This window comes from Theropithecus gelada, chromosome X (genome assembly GCF_003255815.1).
Source record: "Theropithecus gelada isolate Dixy chromosome X, Tgel_1.0, whole genome shotgun sequence".
NCBI classification, from domain to species: Eukaryota; Metazoa; Chordata; class Mammalia; order Primates; family Cercopithecidae; genus Theropithecus; species Theropithecus gelada.
The window spans coordinates 116,035,402-116,056,575 of record NC_037689.1 but is presented as its reverse complement, the minus strand read 5'-3'; the positions used below and the strand labels follow the sequence as shown (position 1 = coordinate 116,056,575).

The 21,174-nt window shown below is 40.1% G+C and overlaps 1 protein-coding gene across 2 annotated transcripts in view; it reads right to left on the bottom strand.

Annotated features, from left to right (window-relative positions):
- The window catches only part of DOCK11 (dedicator of cytokinesis 11), a 188,719-nt gene that overhangs the window by 87,499 nt on the left and 80,046 nt on the right, over positions 1 to 21,174 (bottom strand). For both annotated transcript variants that reach the window (XM_025373267.1, XM_025373266.1), the window contains exons 13-20: positions 18,012 to 18,134; positions 16,470 to 16,552; positions 12,073 to 12,195; positions 11,812 to 11,888; positions 7,975 to 8,159; positions 7,818 to 7,883; positions 5,999 to 6,091; positions 3,864 to 3,987 (exon numbers count right to left, since the gene is read on the bottom strand). In XM_025373267.1, coding sequence (XP_025229052.1) covers positions 3,864 to 3,987; positions 5,999 to 6,091; positions 7,818 to 7,883; positions 7,975 to 8,159; positions 11,812 to 11,888; positions 12,073 to 12,195; positions 16,470 to 16,552; positions 18,012 to 18,134 — 874 coding nt within the window. The remainder of the gene's footprint in view (positions 1 to 3,863; positions 3,988 to 5,998; positions 6,092 to 7,817; positions 7,884 to 7,974; positions 8,160 to 11,811; positions 11,889 to 12,072; positions 12,196 to 16,469; positions 16,553 to 18,011; positions 18,135 to 21,174) is intronic.

The following is a 21,174-nucleotide window of genomic DNA, read 5'->3' as shown; positions in this document are numbered from 1 at the left end:
TAGTTCTCATCCATTCTTACACTAAGAGTACAGAGTCTCATGGCTGAGACTATTTCAGATAACAATCACATGTTCCAGAATTTCTTATGACAACCCTAGGGTAAGGAACTGGAAAATGAAGGTCACAAAGTCACGGTTACACTCCATATTTATACAAGGCAGTAGGCATAAATCATTTAGTTAGGCAAAGTTTTCCTGATTACAGAAGGAAGAGGTGTAGGTGGAGGTAGGAGAATGCAGCCAGGGAATAGTGTTTATGACTTGAATCTATCAAGAGACTTGAATCTATCAAGAGATTTTCCCCAATCTCTACATTTCTTAACAGTTCTCCCCAAAAGAGCCTTTTGGCTTTCAATTAGAAAACTCATCATGTTCTAGCTAAAAAAGCCAGAGCCATCTGTGTTGCTCAAGTTGAGTGGTGTCAGTATTTCCATTATAGAGATTACTCTGGGATTCAAGTGTTTATAACTCAGCTGTAAAAAAGCTTGCTCTGGACTGAGTTTTGGCATATGACAGAGGGTATTGGCTGGAGAACATTTTTTAAAGCCACTGCTTTCTGATTCTTTAAAATTCTTTGTGTGACTGTGTGTGTGTGTGTGTGTGTGTGATTCTGTGAACACAGAAGTCAACACAAATCTGGTTAGAATGTTTTCATTTATGTGTTTAATTTGGCAAATGCTTTAATTCTTAAAAGGAGACTAAAACATTGCTTCTTTAAGTAGACTAAATGGCTTTCTCAGACTCCGAAATGTGCCTGATGGGCATCTTTACTAGTTCAACTACACAAATGGTTTACCCAGACCTTTTCTTTTATAAAAGGCAGAGGAAAGTAACATGAGCAGAAGAACCATTAGAAATGACTCTGTCAAAGTAGTTAAACTAAAAATTTGATGAATGAGAAAAGATTTCCAGCCCTGAAAATAGGAAAATGAAAGGAAAATCTATTTCTTGTTCTTATGCAACATTTTAAAATAGAAATTTTTATTGAGACCTCACATTCAGATATACCATACAATTCATTTATTTAAAGTGTACATATAGTGGTTTTTAGTATATTTGCGAAGTTGTATCTCCATGACCACCACTTAATTCCAGAAATTTTCATCACCCCCAAAATAAATCCCATAGCCCTTAGAAGTCACTCCCCATTTCCCTCTTCTCCCAGACCCTGGCAACTGATAGTCTACTTTCTGTCTCTGTGGGACTGCTTAGGCAACATTTTTGTACTGTAAATGAATCAGAGCACAACCAAGCATGTCCCCTATTCAAAACTCATAGAGAGCACTCGGAAGCTGTAAAGGCACAATGTCAAGCACACCATCTGGCTCAAAGGTGGGAAGTCACTTAAAGAATGGACAGTTCAAAGTGATGAGTGGCTCACAGAATAACCATTTCATGCTCCACTGAGCATCTTGTCCACCTCTGTCTAGGATTTGGATAACGAATCGGTAATTTAGCTTTCAGGATGTACACATGGTCATGGGTTCTTATCATTCTGCTAGTTTTCTTCTCAATCCTCAAAGCCCCTACCCTGAACTAACTGCAATTTCTATGGGGATGAAGAACAGATCCACACTACCTGCAAAGGGAACTCCCTCATTTTCAGTTCTACTGCCTGCTAGGTATCACTCCAATGTCTCACTAGCATCTAAAACTCAACTGATGTTGTCCCAAACCTGCCATCCCTACCCATAGTTTTGCTACTGGCAATGCCTTCTTTCCAACCACCCAGTTTTGAAACTTCATTGCTAACTAAATCATCTCTCTAATAGCCAATCACTTACCAGGTCCAATATGTTCTTCTTCTGCACTTCCCTTTCTCTCTGCCCACCCCGCACCCACCCCACTACTGCCATAGTGCGGCCTCTTCCTTACCTGGACCTTTGAAATAACCCTCTAACTGGTTTTTCTTTCTTCCTCTTCCTGCTCCTACTTGCCTTGCCCATTATACTGCTGCCTGATTGGTTTTCCTGAAAAACAGCTCTAATGTTTAAAGCTCTCCAATAATTCCATTGTGGTGATGGAATAAAATCAAATCTATAGCCTGGTATTCAAGGCTTTCGAAAATCTGATGCCTCCTGTTCAACCTGACATCCTATGATCCCCCCCTCCTAGCACCCTGTGCTCCAGGCTTAGTGAACTACTTGTGGTTTCCTGTCCATGCTCCTTGATACTCTGCCTCTGTACAAGCTGCTCCTTCACCTCATAATCCCCTACATTCCTGCCATCGTTGCATTATTGAACCCCACCCAACCCTTTAAGGCCTCACTCAAACACCATCTCCTAGAAGCCTTCTCTGATTCTCAGCCACTCGTCCCTCCACCAGCTGAATAATTCGCTCTTCAATAACTTGCATTATTGAACCCCACCCAACCCTTTAAGGCCTCACTCAAACACCATCTCCTACAAGTCTTCTCTGATTCTCAGCCACTCGTCCCTCCACCAGCTGAATAACTCGCTCTTCTGAGTTCACGTTGCACTACTTTCTTAAACACCACTTTCTATCTTGTATTATAATTGTTTACGCAGGACTCATTTCCCTTACTAGATCATATCCTCACTGAAGATGAGATCTGTGTTTGATTCTCCACTATATTCTCCAAAGTGCCTACTACAGTATCTTGTATATAATACAGTTTGAGTATGCCTTATCTGAAACTTTTAGGAACAGAAGTATTTCAAATTTCTGATTTTTTCAGATTTTGGAATATTTGCATTATACCAGTTGAGTATCTCAAATCCAAAAATTCAGAATATGAAATGTTCCAATGAGCATTTCCTTTGAAGATCTTGCCGGTGCTCAAAAAGTTTCCAATTTTGGAGAATTTTGGACTTGGGGATCTGGGATGCTCAACCTGTATGCAGAAATATTTGCTGAATGAATCAATGAATAATACAGACCAGCTGGGATCTGAATCTTAGGACATGCTGATGTTCATAAAGTGCTTGTGATACAAGCTATGTTCACAAGGCCTTCTATTTCTGCTAAGGATGCTACCCATTGGTTTACCTAAAGCCTTGCTGAATGGGCCCATGACGAGAGCTTCACTACTGAAGCTTATTCAAGTTTGTTAAATCAGTTATCTTCTCATTAGAACTAGTCAACCCCCCACCTCCCTCTGGCTCACAGATGTCCCTGGGTCTGGGCTCACTTCCCTCTTCCTCAGTGAGCAGAACTGGAAAATTCTGGTTGCTGGGCAATTCTACATAAAAGAAATAACAAAAATACTATATCGCAATATGTGTTTCTTTTTGAGAATAGCAATATTACTTTATGTTGCTTATAGTAGTCTAAGCACATTGGCAAGCATATGGACAATGATATTTGGTAGAAATGATACTAAAATGAACATATAATATGCATTTTACCAATGAGCTTTTAAAATTAGAAATGTGCTTGATATGGTTTGGCTGTGTCCCAACCCAAATCTCAATGTGAATTGTATCTCCCAGAGTTCTCAAGTGTTGTGGGAGGGACCCAGCGGGAGGTAATTGAATCATGGGGGCCAGTCTTTCCCGTGCTATTCTCGTGATAATGAATAAGTCTCATGAGATCTGATGGGTTTATCAAGGGTTTCTGCTTTAGCTTCTTCCTCATTTTTCTCTTGCTGCTGCCAAGAAGTGCCTTTCACCTCTTGCCATGATTCTGAGGCCTCCTCAGCCATGTGGAAGTGTAAGGTTCAATTAAACCTCTTTTTCTTCCCAGTCTCGGGTACGTCTTTATCAGCAGCATGAAAATGAATGAATACAGTGGTTTTTGGTCAAGGGAAGAAGTGGTCTATAGCATGATGAAAAGAGATTATATCCTGGACAATTCCATTTCAAATAACTGTAGGAGAGAGGCATTTAAAGAGTACACATACCTGGAGTTTCAACTGTGTCCTGCTTTTTGGTTGTCCCCTTTGTGTTAATTTCACAACTTACATGATAAAAAGTGAAAAGCAAATGATGTTTTTGATGTAGGTGAATGGGAAGCTCAATTTTAATCTGAAATGAGAGCAAAATTACACATGGCACTTTGTTTTCTCAAGCTGAAACTATCAGACATTTAGTTCAGTTTCATCATACTGCTCCAAAAATACTTCCTAAAGGACTGGCCAAGTGGCCAAATAGTATCATTTAAATATATTCCAAATGCTTTTCTGGTCAGTTTCAGTTTGACAGCAATATTCTGAGTTGTGAGAGTTGATTTATTACTTTTGCTGGAGAGTACAATGGATTCTCCTGGATTCAATTTTGCAGCATAATTTTCTAAAACACTAAGTCAAAACCACATCCTCACAGCCCAGGGATACTATGCAACTCAATCTGCATCAATGAATGCAACCCATTTAAAATGTACACTGAATTTGAAAGGCTACTTTTTTTCCAAGTTGTTGTTCTCTTTTGCATGAAAAAATTAAGCCATTACAAATAAATATGCAAAAAGTAACTATGGTCTTATGATATCCACAAATTATAGTTTATAGAAATTTCTCTAGAAGAAAAACACAACTTTGCTCTTAAAGATGAAAATTATCAGCCATGACATATACATTTAGTAAAAAATTAATGGTTGTAATAAAGCATCGCAAGTAATTTTCTAATCAGATCCCAACTGAATGTTTGTAATGCCTCCTGAAAGTATGTAAGAGAGAAATTACAGATTTAAATGATTTGATGCACATGCACGTACCCACCAAGGTACACATGCAAATACTCTCTGTCTCTCTCAGTCAATATACAGTGAATGATTGAAAAGCATGTTCATTTTAGGCATCCTAAAAATAATGTGGGTTACTTACTACATGGTCAAGTTTTTTGTAGTGACTGATGTTGGTACACATATTTAACAACTTGGTGATGGACATCTGGTCCAATTATCATTCATACAAGGCATGGTTTTGATGTTATAACTAATGTCTGTTTTAGGTATACTTCACTACAGAACATGCCTATTCACAGCATCCAGACCATCTGGGCATGTAATGCTCTGCTGCACATAAATATGGGCATACTCCCTCCCTTGGTGGCAAAAATACAAGGCAATACTATCCCCTCCCCGTCCCCCATGAAACTAGGGACACTGGATTGAAAGAAAGTGAGCAAGGTCTAAGGCTGTGATATAAGGCTTCCATACAACAGCAGGTGGACATGGCAAAATCACCACAGCGGGGGGGATGGTTTCAGACCAAGCCAAGAATGGAGCCACGTGGACTGAGGAGCAGGGACAGTAGAGCATCTGGGCTGGGATGCCCATCCAGGTTCCATAGAGACATATAGGAATCAAAAGGAGACTACAGATTTGGATATGCCAGATACATACAGACCAGAAGTGGCTGTGACAGAGATACTAAGAGACATGCTGGGAAGCACACAGAGACGTAGACGTGGAGAAGTAGGAAGAAGGAAAGAGGGGCAGAGACAGGGTTTCAAAGGCAGAGACACAATTTGAGAGGCTGAGTCAGGAGGAAGCACAGATACTCAGAGACCCAACCATACCCCTTTTTCTGCTTTGCACCGAAGCATGCAGGCCAGCCAGTGGGATTCTGGTGGCCCAGCTGTATCACTGTCTCTCCTAGTATTTCAGTTACAGAAAGACTGCACCCTACTATGTAAAACCGTAAGGGGAAAGAGCTAGAAAGGCATTCTGAAAACCTCTTCTGAATTTCTCATTTTAAAGCTGAGGAAATGGAGACTCTGGAGGGGGAAGTGACTTGATGTTATAGAGCCCGCACTGTCAAAGCTAGGAGGGCTAGAACCCTAGCTCCACTCTCGTGTTTGTCTCCTGCATTGTTACCTCAAGTCGAAGAGCCCCTTAAATTGGGGGGTAAATCTTCTACTACCATCAAAAGGCACCAAGCAGGCCAGTAGCACTCTGTTTTGTTGTAATATTTTCTGTTTTCATGGAACAAAACACTCAGGGATTGAAAGTGCAGGTAAAATGATGAAAATGATTCAAAGAGAAAAAGAATTCCCACCACTGCATTTTAAAAATGTCAGGATAATATATTTTTACCTCATCATAGAACTCTGGATTTTGATTGTGATGCGAGACAACAGCATAAGCATTTGTGGTAAAAACAGACCCTGCAGGTTTTCCATAAATACACTGCAAAAGAAGGAAACAGAGTCACCACTCCAAATGCAGGTCTGTAAATGTGATGCCATGGAACCACATATAGTTAGAGGCATCTGTCAGTACACGGCCATGGCCAAGCCCACCTGGCAGTCACCATGAGCCTGTAAATTCCCAATCATTTACACCGTCACTCCAGACACCAAATCGGACACCATGTAACTTGGCTGTACGGATGCTTCTGAATTTCCAGCCATCAAAGAAACACAATCTCAAACTACTTGATCGTAAGGAGCTGAACAGGCCTAGTCATTTGGAAGGGAAACGCTTGCCTCAAACCAGGCCTGTAAAGCTTACTTCTCTTATGCTATTTGCATTTCTTAATATGAGAGGCTCCCCATCAACCAGTTGGCAACATTTGTTAAATGCTCTTTGTGCAGTGGGCAAGGTGAAGCATGTTTAAAAAGTTCTAGCAGACACATTCCTGGCCTAAAGGAATTAAAAAATTGAATGTGTATTAAGCTACAGACAAGCTTGCTGTTCTCTCACATTTTCAAATGTGGCACTTTATGAGCCACATTTTAAAATATCACTGGCTTTCTGTTATACCAATAAAATAAATGTAAGGCTTTCTATGGTTCCATGGAAAGATCCAATTTCATTTCTAGTGGGAGTTTTTCACTTCTATAGGCCTAATAGGCTCAAGGATGAATATGGAGTCAGCATGCCAACGCACTAATTGCCTCACTCTGTTACTTTAGAGCGAGCAATCCAGGCCAGCCAAGAAATGAAATTGAAACTCCATATGAGTGAATATCCAACTCTTCTTAAATACGGTTATGAAGGCAATTTGCGAGAACTGCTGAGAAGTAACCTAAGAGTCATTGGGTCTACAAAAGGATACTGCAAGTAGGAAATACAGTAGTTGTTCCCATCTCCACTGAACAGAGAACCAGACAAAACATATAGAATTTGAGCCAGTGAATCCTTAATTTAAGTTTCTCTGTTAAAAAAAAAAAAAATCTCTTTTCAAAGGTGGGGGCTATTATTCAATTACTTAGTCAGGAGCATTCCAGCCTGTTTCCCTAGGTGGTTTGAGTGTAAGACCCGGCATCCATCTGTCTGATTTAGGCTCATGCAAGAGAAATGGGGAGCCAGATAAACACGTCTTGCTGGCTAGATGTTCTGACTTCTCTTTCAGGTCCCTGATTGATGGGTTACAGTTATAAAGAGTAAAAATATAAAGGCACTGTGGTGTGGCAGGTATTTAAGGATTGCTGTATCAGATAGACTGAGATTCTGCTTTTCATAGACCACAATCCAAGACTGGAGGCACTATTTGGCCAGTCATGGAGTAGAAGTCCTATCTCAGATCAAAGCAGTCATGCTGCGCTTCTGTCAGCTCAAAGCCTATTCAGGTTTCAAGGAGAAAGGAGTTTATAGTCCCTTGATGGTACCATTATAAACTATCAGGTCATAAGAAAACGACCTTGCAATTGGGCATTGAAGCAATTGCAAAATCAAAAAGGAGCAAAAGCCAAAACCTGGTATTTTTAAAGCTATATATGCTCCTACTGCATTAATATTTAAACTAAGCCTTATAGTTAATATGTAAGAGTAAAAAAGAAAGTATTACATTTGTCACTTTAGAACATTTTCTTTTTGATGTTGATACAATTAAACTTGGAGCATAAGACTACTGATTACCAAAATCTCCATCTCTACTGAAAACATACGCCTATCAATATCATAAACAAACCTTTAGAGCACTAGCGTCACTTTCATCTGAATCCCGGAATTCCACACAGACTGCAATGTTCCTTGCCTAAAATGATTAATCAGTCAAAATGAGTCACACAATTAGCAGATTATAAATAACATTTTATACTCCAAAAATGTATAGTTTACACGGTTACCTTGGCAAATGTTTTCTGGCTATCATATTTTAATTGCAAGGGATATACATACAGATGGTTTTTGTAAATAGTAAATGGATAACAATATTTTGTCATTTCTGGAACAAACTCTTCAACCTCCACAGTAATATTTTGACAATTCTTTTCAAAAGGCTTCAAGGGAACATATGAAGAAGTAATACAATCTATAGTAGGGAAAAAAAACAGGCAAAGATCATTCAGTTTAATAATCATTAACACATTCCTGCATGTATAAAAATATACATGAGTTGTATTCTCAAAGAGCGATTTAAAATATATAACTCTTAGTAAATGACCAAAAAATCACACGACAACTTTAAGAACCCAAAAGGACAAGATCGAGTAGTCTGATGCTGATTTTAGTGGAACCCTTCATACCAGACGTGGAGTGCTATTTCGTTCTCAATGTCGAGTGATTTGCCAAATATAACACATCATAATTTTGACAAATTTAAACTCTGCAAAGAAATCCATTTCATTTTCCCTCCTGTGGCAGCAATTTAGCTTTCACTGCAAATTTTTATTGGTATCAGGGAAATAACGGTAAATTTATGCTTCCAATTAATTCATGGCAAGTCACTTTTAAAAAGTTAACTTGGTGCAGGTGCAAATTTTCACCTAAGAAATAATGGAGGCCTTTTGAAACTACAGATCTTACGATGTGTTACCAATGATAAACTCAATACTCCTGACCGTGAAAAAATACTAAGCCTCAGAGAAGTTTAGCAGCATATGTTATTGAAATTGTCACTGTAGTAAAGGTTATTCATATACTTAAGGGGCTCTAACACTGCCGGTCGTTACTGCGGAGCAGTAATGATGAAGAAGGAAGTCCCAGGGAGAGTTGGACCTGAGGATGCTGTATTTTTTGTTGGATTTGCTTTTCTGATTATTACAGTGATACATGCCTATAACAGAGCACCTGGAAGTAGAGAGTAAAGGTAGACAGGGACAGTTGCTCATTCCATTTCCCAGAGATAACTGCTGTTGAGACTTTGGCATGTTTTCTTTTAGTCTTCTTTCTATGCATATTTTATATAGTAATATGAAAATCCTACTCTATGTATAGATCTTTATCCTAATTTTTTGACATTTATCTGATGTCTCATTCCATGAGCTCTTTGTAAACACTGCTTTTAATGGCTGCAACAAAGTTTCATGGTATCAGTGTGGCGTCATTATCTTTTTTTTTTTTTTTTTTTTTTTGAGACTGAGTCTGGCTCTGTCGCCCAGGCTGGAGTGCAGTGGCCGGATCTCAGCTCACTGCAAGCTCCGCCTCCCGGGTTTACGCCATTCTCCTGCCTCAGCCTCCGGAGTAGCTGGGACCACAGGCGCCCGCCACCTCGCCCGGCTAGTTTTTTGTATTTTTTAGTAGAGACGGGGTTTCACCGTGTTAGCCAGGATGGTCTCGATCTCCTGACCTTGTGATCCGCCCGTCTCGGCCTCCCAAAGTGCTGGGATTACAGGCTTGAGCCACCGCGCCCGGCGGCGTCATTATCTTAACCACACTGACAGTGTTGGATTCTGATTGATTCCAATTTTCCTCCAATATAAGTAACACTGCAAAGAACATCTTTATGGATCCATTTCTGCCTAGATTTCAATTACTTCTTTAGGAAAAATATAATCCATTGTACTCTTAGATGTTTTTAAAATATAAAGTGGATGCCACACCTCTGTTTACTATCCTTTACTGACTTCTCACTGCATTTAGGATAAAATTCAATTTTTTAAGGCATTACCACAGTCAATACAATTCCTTACGTGACCTGATGCTTCCTATTTTATCTCCTATCTCCATTGTTCCTATCACATACTACACTAGAGCTATACTAGATTCCCTTCTGTTCATGCAAACCCAGCTTGGTCTCACCTCAAGGTATTTACAACGTATGTGATGCCCTCAGTCTGCAAATGTACAGTCCCAATCACCACATGCTGGCACTCTTTCTCCCTCTTCAGTTCCTGAGCTTAAGAGAGGTGTTCCCTGGCTACCCTTTTTACAGCTGCCCTTGTGATATGGTTAGGCTTTGTGTCTCCACCCAAATCTCATCATCAATTGTAATTCCCAGGTGTTGAGGGAGAGACCTGGTGGGAGGTGACTGTACCATGGGGTGGTTTCCCCCATGCTGTTCTTGTGATAGTAAGTTCTCATGAGATCTGATGGTTTTATAAGTGTTTGGAAGTTCCTCCTTCATTCAATATTTATCTCACCTGCCACCACAAAAGACGTGCCTGCTTCTCCTGCTACCATGATTGTAAGTTTCCTGAGGCCTCCCCAGCCATACAGAACTGTGAGTCAATTAAACCTCTTTCCTTTATAAATTACCCAGTCTTGGGTAGTATCTTTTTTTGAGACGGAGTCTCGCTCTGTCGCCCAGGCTAGAGTGCAGTGGCCGGATCTCGGCTCACTGCAAGCTCCGCCTCCCGGGTTCACGCCATTCTCCTGCCTCAGCCTCCTGAGTAGCTGGGACTACAGGCGCCCGCCACCTCACCCGGCTAGGTTTTTTTGTTTGTTTGTTTGTTTGTTTTTTGTATTTTTTAGTAGACACGGGGTTTCACCGTGTTAGCCAGGATGGTCTCGATCTCCTGACCTCGTGATCCGCCCGTCTCGGCCTCCCAAAGTGCTGGGATTACAGGCGTGAGCCACCGCGCCCAGCCTGGGTAGTATCTTTATAGCAGTGTGAAAAACGGACTAATACAACTTGTTTTCTTGTATACTATCTGTCACTCCTTCTAGACTTTAAACTCCCTAAGTTTAAAGCACCTAGCTGGTAGTCAATAAATGTTTACTCAATAGTTATTCAGTGAATCAATGCATAAATATACTCTCAAAATTGGAATGCCCTACTTATGAACATCTATGGATATCTATTACCAAACTGTACTCCTCCTCATGATAGGTGATAACACCTGACCAAAACCTAGCCAGCATTAGGTAGCTTCACTCTAAACATTTTAATAGATTTGATGGATGAGCAAAAGCATATTGTTTAATTTGCCTTACTGGCATTGTTATTACTAAGATTGAATATTTTTCCCATATTTACTAGCTACTTCATTTTATCTCTTGCAAATTGTGTTTTGTGTCTTCCATTTTTCTCCAGGGATCCTGGATTCTTGCCCTTAGACAAGAAAAGAAATCCTCCTTTTTCATCTCTTAGTTGATGACAGAAGTAAAAGTTACCCAACGCAAAAGGCAACAGAACCTGACTGGGACACACTCACAACTTCATATATATGAAACAGCATCTGATAAAAATCAACTCAATTCACTTCCTAATCTGTAACTATTCATCATGCATACTGGGTTGAAAAGCATCCCCACCCCCACTCAAAATTCATATCCACCCGGAACCTCAGAATGTGACTTTATTTAGAAATGGGATATTTGTAGATGCAATTAGTTAAGATGAGGTCATACGAGATTAGATGGGCCTTAAATCCAATGACTGGTGTCCTTATAAGAAGGTCATGCGACGACAGAGGAGCAGTTGGAGTGATGTGGCCACAATCCAACTGATGCCAAGGTTAGCCGGGAGTTATTGGAAGGTAGGAAGAGGCAAGGAATGGCTCTTCCCTAGAGCATTCAGAGAGAGCATGGCCCTGCGAACACCTTCATTTTGGACTTTTAGCCTCTGGAACTGTGAGAGAATAAATGTTTGTTGTCTTAAGCCACCCAATTTGTAATAATATTTTGTGTTATGGCAACCCTGGGAAACTCATATGCCATGTAAACCTCAAGAAAAATATTGAAAGGATAACAACCTGACAGTCAAACATTATGCTTAAGGTTTATTTGCAATACGTTCTTACTTGATAAATCCACAGGAACACATTCTACTGTGATGTTTAGCTGCCCAGGTATAATCTGCAGTTTGGTCTTTTCTGGCCTGGGTATAAAATAATAATATTTTAGAGTTAAAATTATGATTACTGAATGCACTGGTTACCCCTCCATCCAAACTTACAATTTTAAGCATTCTGCTTTTCCCATATATGACTCACATTCATCATTTAAAAGAACTGAGGATTCATCTATTATATTTATTTATTGCAGAAACACCAAACACTTACTTCTTATATTCTGAGAGCAACTTGAGAATGTCTTCACTTGAAAGCTTGCTACTGTCTTGTTTATACAGAGGAGAAAATCTCCCATCCAGATCGAGAGAGCCTTGAGTATCTTTGAAAATGGGTCTAAAACAGCAACAGAAGCATTTTTAAAAAAAGATATTCCATGTTGATAAATTAAGATAAAATTAGCAATGGTCGGAATGTGAAATGGTGAAACCACTTTGGAAACGGTTTGGCGGTTTCTCGTTAAGTTAATCACCCATCACTCTACAATCCTGCAATTCCACTCCTAGGCATATTTCCACATGGTACATGAATGTTCTTAATTTGTGCAGCAGCAATTTAACAAAAATTTATATAAATACATGTTCACAGACGATTTATTTGCTACAGCTCCAAACTAGTAATAATCCAGATATTTATCAAAAAGTGAATGGGTAAGCAAACTGTTGTATATTCACACAAGGAGATGCTGCTCGAAACGAACCACTGATTCACACAACAATATGGATGAATCTCAAGAACACTGAGTACAAGAAAGCAAACATCGGAGGACATGCTGCATTATTCCATTTATATGAAGGTGCAGAAGAGATAAAAAAAAGTCATCTGCAGTGAAAATCAGATCCGTGGTTGCCTGGGACAGGGACAAGATGGTTGAATAGACAAGGGACATGAGGAAATTTTCTGGGGTAACAGACATGTTCCATATCTGGTTGGGGTGATAGTTACATAACTGTATACATTCGTGAAAATTCATGAAGCTAGACATTTAAAATATGTAAATTTTATCAAAGGTGAAGTATATTTCCATAAAGTTCATAAAAAGCATAAGGATAAATTTATATGGGGCGATTACAATATAGAGCCAGTTCTCTGTATCCATGGGCTCTGCATTTGTGGATTCAAAAAACCATGGATAAAATTATTTGGAAAAAAGAACTGTGTCTATACTGAACACAAATAGATTTTTCTTGTCATTATTCACTAAACAGTATAGTATAACAACTATTTATATAGCATTTACATTGCATTAGTAATCTACAGATGATTTAAAGTACATGGGAGGATGTGAGTAGGTTACATGCAGATACTACGTCATTTTATAGCAGAGACTTCAGCATTTGAAGATCTTGGTATCTGTGGGAGATCCTGGAACCAATGCCCCACGGATACTGAGGGATGACTATGTATGTATAGTTTCTCATATGGACTTGATTATTCCCTTCCCCTCCTCTTCTCCCATTTTTAAGCAACTGTTCTACTGCTAAAATGGAAAACAATATACACGCACCCAACACACTGGAAGCAACTATAGCCTGAAACATATTTCCCCCCTGGCAGTACCTCTGAAGATGTGGTTATAGGCATTAATTAACCCCACTGTTCCTACTTCATATATATATATATATATTTCATACATATATACTTTATACACACACACACATATATGAACACACACTTCAAGTTCTGGAATACACGTGCAGAACGTGCAGATTTGTTACCCAGGTATACACATGCCATGCTGGTTTGCTGCACCCATCAACCCATCATCTACATTAGGTATTTCTCCTAATGTTATCCCTCCCCTAGCCCCCTACCCACCAACAGGCCCCAGTGTGTGATGTTCCCTTCCCCATGTCCATATGTTCTCATTGTTCAACTCCCACCTATGAGTGAGAACATGCGGTGTTTGGTTTTCTGTTCTTGTGCTAGTTTGCTGAGAATGAAGGTTTCTAGCTTCATCCATGTCCCTGCACAGGACATGAACTCATCCTTTTTTATGGCTGCGTAGTATTCCATGGTGTATATGTGCCACACTTTCTTTTTCCAGTTATCATTGATGGGCATCTGGTTTGGTCCCAAGTCTTTGCTATTATGAACAGTGCCACAATAAACATACAAGTGCATGTGTCTTCAGAGTAGAATGATTTATAATCCTTTGGGTATATAACCAGTAATGGGATGGCTGGGTCAAATGGTGTTTCCGGTTCTAGATCCTTGAGGAATCGCCACACTGTCTTCCACAATGGTTGAACTAATTTACACTCCCACCAACAGTGTAAAAGCATTCCTATTTCTCCACACTCTCTCCAGCATTTGTTGTTTCCTGACTTTTTAATGATCACCATTCTAACTAACATGAGATGGTATCTCATTGTGGTTTTGATTTGCATTTCTCTAATGACCAGTGATGATGAGCTTTTTTTTCCTATGTTTGTTGGCCACATAAATGTCTTCTTTTGAGAAGTGTCTGTTCATATCCTTTGCTAAGCATACCTCCTTTATTTCTAGTAAACAGGGGTTTATCGTATATCTTTTAAACATCCAGCCCAGCCTTTTGAGTAAGTTTTTACTACTGCTGAGAACCAAAACAATTCAGGAGGAAAAAAATACCTTAATTCCTCATCAGAACTGGAAATCAAAGCTTCTAACTTTGAAGACTTCAAAATTATTTTTTCTACTGGTAAAACGGCATCAAGCAGCTACTGGTATGGCCCAAAGAGGGACCGTATGCCACAGTGGTCTAGAGATGACTGTGAAGGCAGGTGCCCTGGGTTCTGATCCATGTTCTGCCACATGCTGTGTGAACTTGGAAAATAATTTATATTTTTGTCTTTCTGCTTCACTTCTGGGCCTCAATTTCCTCATCTTCAAAGACAGGGATAACAGTACCCACCTTTTAAGACAATAGACATGAAGCACGTAGATAAGTGCCTTGAACAGAGTTAGCACTTGATAAATATATATATATATTTTTTCCCTGAGACGGAGTCTTGCTGTCGCCCAGGCTGAAGTACAGTGCTGTGATCTTGGCTCACTGCAACCTCCACCTCTCGCGTTCAAGCAAGTCTCCTGTCTCAGCCTCCCAAGTAGCTGGGATTACAGGCGCCTGCCACCACGCCCGGCTAATTTTTGTATTTTCAGTAGAGACAGGGTTTCACCATGTTGGCCAGGCTGGTCTTGAACTCCTGACCTTGTGATCCACCTGCCTCGGCCTCCCAAAGTGCTGGGATTACAGGTGTGAGCCACTGTGCCCGGCCAATAACTATTAACAATAATAATAGCAGCAGCAGCAATGGACTTTTCAGGCTGGAGCATTAAAAATATGCTGATATTTACAAGCCATACCTCACCTTCTATAATGCCTACATACACCAACCTCTGCTACTCTTTGCCATTCACCTATCCCTAGTTATCGTTGTTTTTTTACCAGTCTGCAACGCAAGGACAATAGTGATCTTTCATCTACCATCATACAATACGTTTTGAGACCTTGTCCAAAATGAAATGATTATGAATAGTGACAAATAAAAGAGTCAATTAACTTAGAATCTCCTACCCTTATGCTACTCCCTAGTACCCACTGAACATAATTGATTGAATTATTCAGAACACGGTGCCCTTTCCGCAGAAGCCCCGGTGAGCTGTACAGGCTGTACCACAAACAAGTCAGTGAAACCGTACTTGAAAAAGGGGGATAAACAAGAAATCTGTTTTAAGTCATCCCTGCATGCATTTACAAACTTTGGATAAAATAATGCAACCTACCATCAGGTATGAAATATAGTTAACACATGCTGGCAGAATTTGTCATCAGGAAGAAAATCTATTAATTACACACTCACATTTAATGACTTCATTATTTGCCTCTGAATTTTCAGTATGTTTTCCAGAAATATTCTACGATAGATTTTCAAAGCATAAACCCAACCAACTCTGAAATAGGGGGCATACTGCACATAACCCTCTATAATTTCTGCTTTTCTGAAAAAAAAAAAATTCCATTACTACCAAATAAACTCTGCTTTTAAATGCAGTAAAATTAAGTGGTGTCAGTCAGAACAGTAACCAAAGCCAAAGAAAACTTCCCTAAAGCAAGACATACGGAAAAAAAAAAAAAAAAAGAGAGAGAGGGTGTTTGATGCACAGCAAAGTTTAAGAGAAAGCATTCTTGGCTGGGCACAGTAGCTCAGGCCTGTAATCCCAGCACTTTGGGAGGCCGAGGCGGGTGGATCACCTGAGGTCAGGAGTTCGAGACCAGCCTGATTAATATGGTGAAACCCCGTCTCTACTAAAAATACAAAAATTAGTTGGGTATGGTGGTACATGCCTGTAATCCCAGCTACTTGGGAGGCTGAGGCAGGAGAATCGCTTGAACCTGGGAGGCGGAGGTTGTGGTGAACCAAGATTGCACCATTACACTCCAGCCTGGGCAACAAGAGTGAAACTTGTTGTCTCAAAAACAACAACAAAAATAATAATTATTACATCCCAAGTGTCCCAAGATACAACTGGCCTGCCAGAAACACACTGTTGAATGCTGGTTAAGTATAACAGCCCTTAACTTCACATATGAACGTGAGTGAGCGGGTCAGGATTATATTTGTACAAACCTGGCAGCCCAAGCGAAGGGCATTCTGTATTGTCCAAGGCGGCTACACACTTGTTTAGCTGTCCTGTGCACCTTCTGGGCCGTCTAAGGTCAGAAACAAGAAGATAGGCTTGTATTTGTTCAAACTGCCATGGACCCACCCAGAATAATAATTTCCCCAACTTACCGTTATAAAACATCAAAAATTTCGGGGAGAAAAAAAAAAAAAAAAAAACCATAGAAATAGCCACAAGCAGAACACCATGCATCAGCCAGCCATTTTTCAAGTCCGAAGTATTTCATAAAGGCTTTGGATTTTCTCATTAACAGAGCTTCTGTCATTTACAGCAGAAGACAGACAAAATAGATATAGGGCACACTTTGCACCAAAGACCTCTACTGGAAAAATGTTCACTGGTTTTAACATGTACTTTATTTCACATAGCAGGCAAATGCTCATCATTCTTGGGAGAAGTTTCTTATGGATACAGCTGCCCTTTCTACTCCCAAGATAAGGAGCAAGTCACCAGGAGTCAATGCAATTAGTCTAAGTGTGGGCAGGAGCTGCTGTTTGCACAGGCACGGAGAGATGACAAGGAGATAAACTGCCTATAGAGTCTAAACAGACCTCGAAATGCTGGCTGGATGCTTATCCCTAGGGATACAGACTGCTGGAGGCTTTTATCTATATTGTTGAGACATTTTTCCTCCACAAATTAGTCCCATCACATCAGCAACTTCCACTTAATAAACAGTATTTGGGTACACAACGAAATGCCATGTACAACAGACTGATGTTTCATAAATACACAGTGGCTGGAGTGCTACTAATGAACTCAACCATGAACCTTTCCCTCCTGGGGTCTCAGTTTTCCCATTTATAAAAGGAGAGCATGAGATTAGAGCAGTGATTTCCAAACATTTGAATTTCACAATTTTCTAGAAATGTGGATGACAATATAGGGTTGCCAACTTTTAATATTGCCACTTAAGGACATTCAACAAAACAATTTTTTAAATCCCTGCCATTTAATATGCCAACATTTCATGAAAGGAAGATATGCATAACCTTTAAAAAGCAGGAAGGGCAAAGATCTCAGAATAAAGGGCAGCCCTCCGAATTAAACACATTTAGCTTCATGAAATGTTCACTGTCTTTCCTTTCCCGTTTCATCACAGGAAGGAGTAAATCTGGGTATGAACTGACATTTGGGAACTATAGGACTGGATCATCTTTAATCTCCCAGCTCTGACATTCATTCTAGGGCTTTATGTAGGGCTGTAAGGAAAAGTACGGCTACTGTCAAGGACATGGTGTCAATTAGCAGATGTTGCCTAAAAGCTTTTGGCTCTTATTTTGATAATCAAGCAGAAATCAGATTATCACATTAAAAGAACATCAATGACAATAGGAAAATATGCCATGTTCAAGTTTTAGCACACATACACAGTATACAATGTTTTCAGAATATATAGCATGCTCAAAGCAATGGCATGTAAAATATCAGTAAAAGGCAAATTTTACGTTAAGGTGAAATGTCGATCAACAATCTTTATAAATTACCTTTACTGGATCAGAATTTTTGATGTAGGGTTCTGCACAGTGTGTAATGTTTCCCTGCAGCACCTTTTCAATTCTTGCAACTAGAAAAATTTCAGGATGTGGATTCGTCACTGAGAAAATTCCCTGGGAAAAAAGTACTTCCGTTAGACTTTCTTACGTAACCTTGTACATATGGTTGTTTATGGTTAATGATTTTTAGTAAAGAATGTTCATATTCAACAAAGGATCGTGTCCAGGACCCTAGAAATAGATAGAATCTCCTTTCACACAGTTTTCAAAGCTTCCAACGTTCTTTTCAAAATGGATTTTATATCTTGTCACCAACCTCACATCTGTTAGCCTTCGTAGTGCAGGTGTCACTGTTGCTGCTCTGCCTCTTTGGTTTGGTTGTGTATGCAAAGTGAGTTCTTTGACCTAATTTAATACAATGTACATTGTTTGGCTTAATTGATGTGTGTTAAAATAGTGTACATTTCTCAAGTGGAACTAGATATACGTTTTTAAATGCAGCTGCATGTAACTCAAGAGCAATTAATATTTAACTAATATTTATTTCCACTAAGAAGGAAACAGAAACTTTATTGCTCTAATATGGAAAAGCTAAATTATCCTCTAGAAGACATTCCTTTGTTGCAGGTCAAGAGCTCTTGTGCTTCCAATGCAAAGGTAGGAGACAGAGAATCCAAAACTCATTTTGTCCCCATACACTTTATTTAAACGTACTAATGCAGATGCAACCAAAGTTACATCTTTCTTTGAATGCGTGTGGAACAGGAACACCTCCTGTCCAGTTTGACTCCTTCCAAACATAATATCCTCTACATAGCATGTTAGTTGGTTATGCCTGTTGTTTAAAGGGGCATCACTAATGAATTCAAGCGAAAAAATCTATCACTGAGTCTCTACTAAAATTTCGTTTTTTCCTTGGTATATTACCAACTTTGTTAATATAGTGATTTCCAGTTTCCAATGCATTTCAGACACATTATCTCCTTCGTACCAGACAGAACCCTCGAAGCTAGACAGGGCAGAATAGAAAATTGAGTGTAAAAGGCTAATAATTCCCCTCAAGTCAAACAGCTTAGAAGGGTCCCAAGTAATGGCTGACTCAGCTTTGAATTCCCAAGCAGCAAGCACGGAACAAAGTGGTTCAAATTTGCTTGAGAAAATGAACAAAGTGGTTCAAAATTGCTTGTCAAATTTCTTGGGTTCTGGCTCCAACATTTATGGGTTTAAGCAAGTCACATTCTAAGTCCCAGGTTTCTCATCTGTGAAATAGCATGATAGTAGTGACTTCATACATCTCTTGTATGGCTTAAATGAAGTAATGCACATCAGGTACCTTGTTATTACCCAGGTGGCCCACCAAAGCATCCCAAGGTCACAGAACCTGGCTTCTAGTACTGCTGGGAACATGCTGTTTGAGCTGTGAGGCTGACCGCACTGGCAGACTGCCCGAGCTTTCCCTGCAGAAGGTATGCTGAGCAGTATGCCTTGAGTGCGGTGTTACGTTCACTGCCACATAACCATGCTAGATGGTTTTCATGCTTTATCTCATTCAGTCTTCATAAAAACCTTGAAATGTAGGCACTACTGTATACACATTCTATAGATTAAGAAATGGAGGCTCAGAAAGGTTTGTGCAGTGAGTAAGTGGGTGAAGAAGACTGCAGTCCAGGCTTCCAGATTACACAGCCCATGCTATATTCTCTCTCAGCCCTGAGGTCCATACACCCAACATCTCATATGATGAGGCCAGATTAGAACAGTAATACTGCTGGGTGTGGTGGTTCATGCCTGTAATCCCAGCACTTTGAGAGGCTGAGGCAGGAGGACTGCTTGAGCCCAGGAGTTTGAGAACAGTAATACTGATTATTGCTATAGCTAACATTTACTGAGCACCTATTGTTTCCCATTCCCAGTACTCTAGGCATTTCCTACTGATGCCAGCAATGAGTACTATAATTTTAAAGTAGTTGATAATTGATAAAAGCTTGCTGTTTTCACTTGCTTGAGATCACTGTTACTGCTACTACTCCTAGCTACTACGTTGCACTGACCAAACCCAGTGTGCCCATCACAGTGCTAAGTGTTTTCTTAGAACCATGCACCTTGTTTGTGCCTCCCCACAGCCCTTGGACACAGGTATGGTCACCACCTCCACTTGTAGATGAGGATGCTGAGGCACAGAGATGTCCATTTTCTAACTGACCAGGGATTCCGATGATGGGGGACACTCTTTGGGATTGTTTTACCTTTTGTCCCATCAGCTTCTGGTCCTCTCCCTGTCCCCAGAATGCAAAAGGTGGCCAGAGAGAGCCCAGAAATCCCACATGGGCTGGAGGTCTGGCCGTTTAGGACAAGGTCTATGGCCCAGTCCTTGTTTCCCACCAAGGGGCATGAATATGCCTCCCCACCCCAGGGCGATTCTTACCCACTTTGCTGGCCCTTCCAGCTAGAGAATGGGCCAGGTCCTCTACCCCAGCCACCAGCACTTACAAAGCTCCCAGGGTGTGGCAGGGCGTGTGCTATGTGTTCTATATTTCAGCACTTAATTACATTCATCTACTATTCTTGATCAAATTATTTCAAACAGACCTAAATTCAAATCCTACTGTCACCACTACTAGCTGTGTAATGGTGAGCAGCTTACTTAACCTCCCTGAGCTTCAGTTTCCCCATCTGTCAAACAGTAGTGATTATATCATTTCATAAACTATTATGATTACACGAGACACTGATGGAATAATGTTGGCACACAGGAGATCTTTTTCAAATGTTGATTTTCTTCCTGTCCCAAATTACAAACTGGATGACATCTGAAATCGTAATTTAAACATCCTGCATTGAACATACAGCTGAGTGGTACACACTGAAGTAATATGGGAAATACACATTGGCTTGAAATGACTTATTTGATATTGTGCAGGAAATTTTAAACATAAAATTCAATAGCAGGTTCTCAAATATTTACAACACTTTACTTGCTCAATCCCTTTCAGAAGCATCCACCATCATTGTGGAATGTTCACAGAGGTGACAACTACAGTCTCAGTAACAAGCTAAGGGGCTATCAGGGAATAAGGGACAACTTGAGGACAAGCCACCAGAAATCCACAGCCCCAAAAAGACAGTGACAGTCCATGTAAAGAAGTCTTCCCCA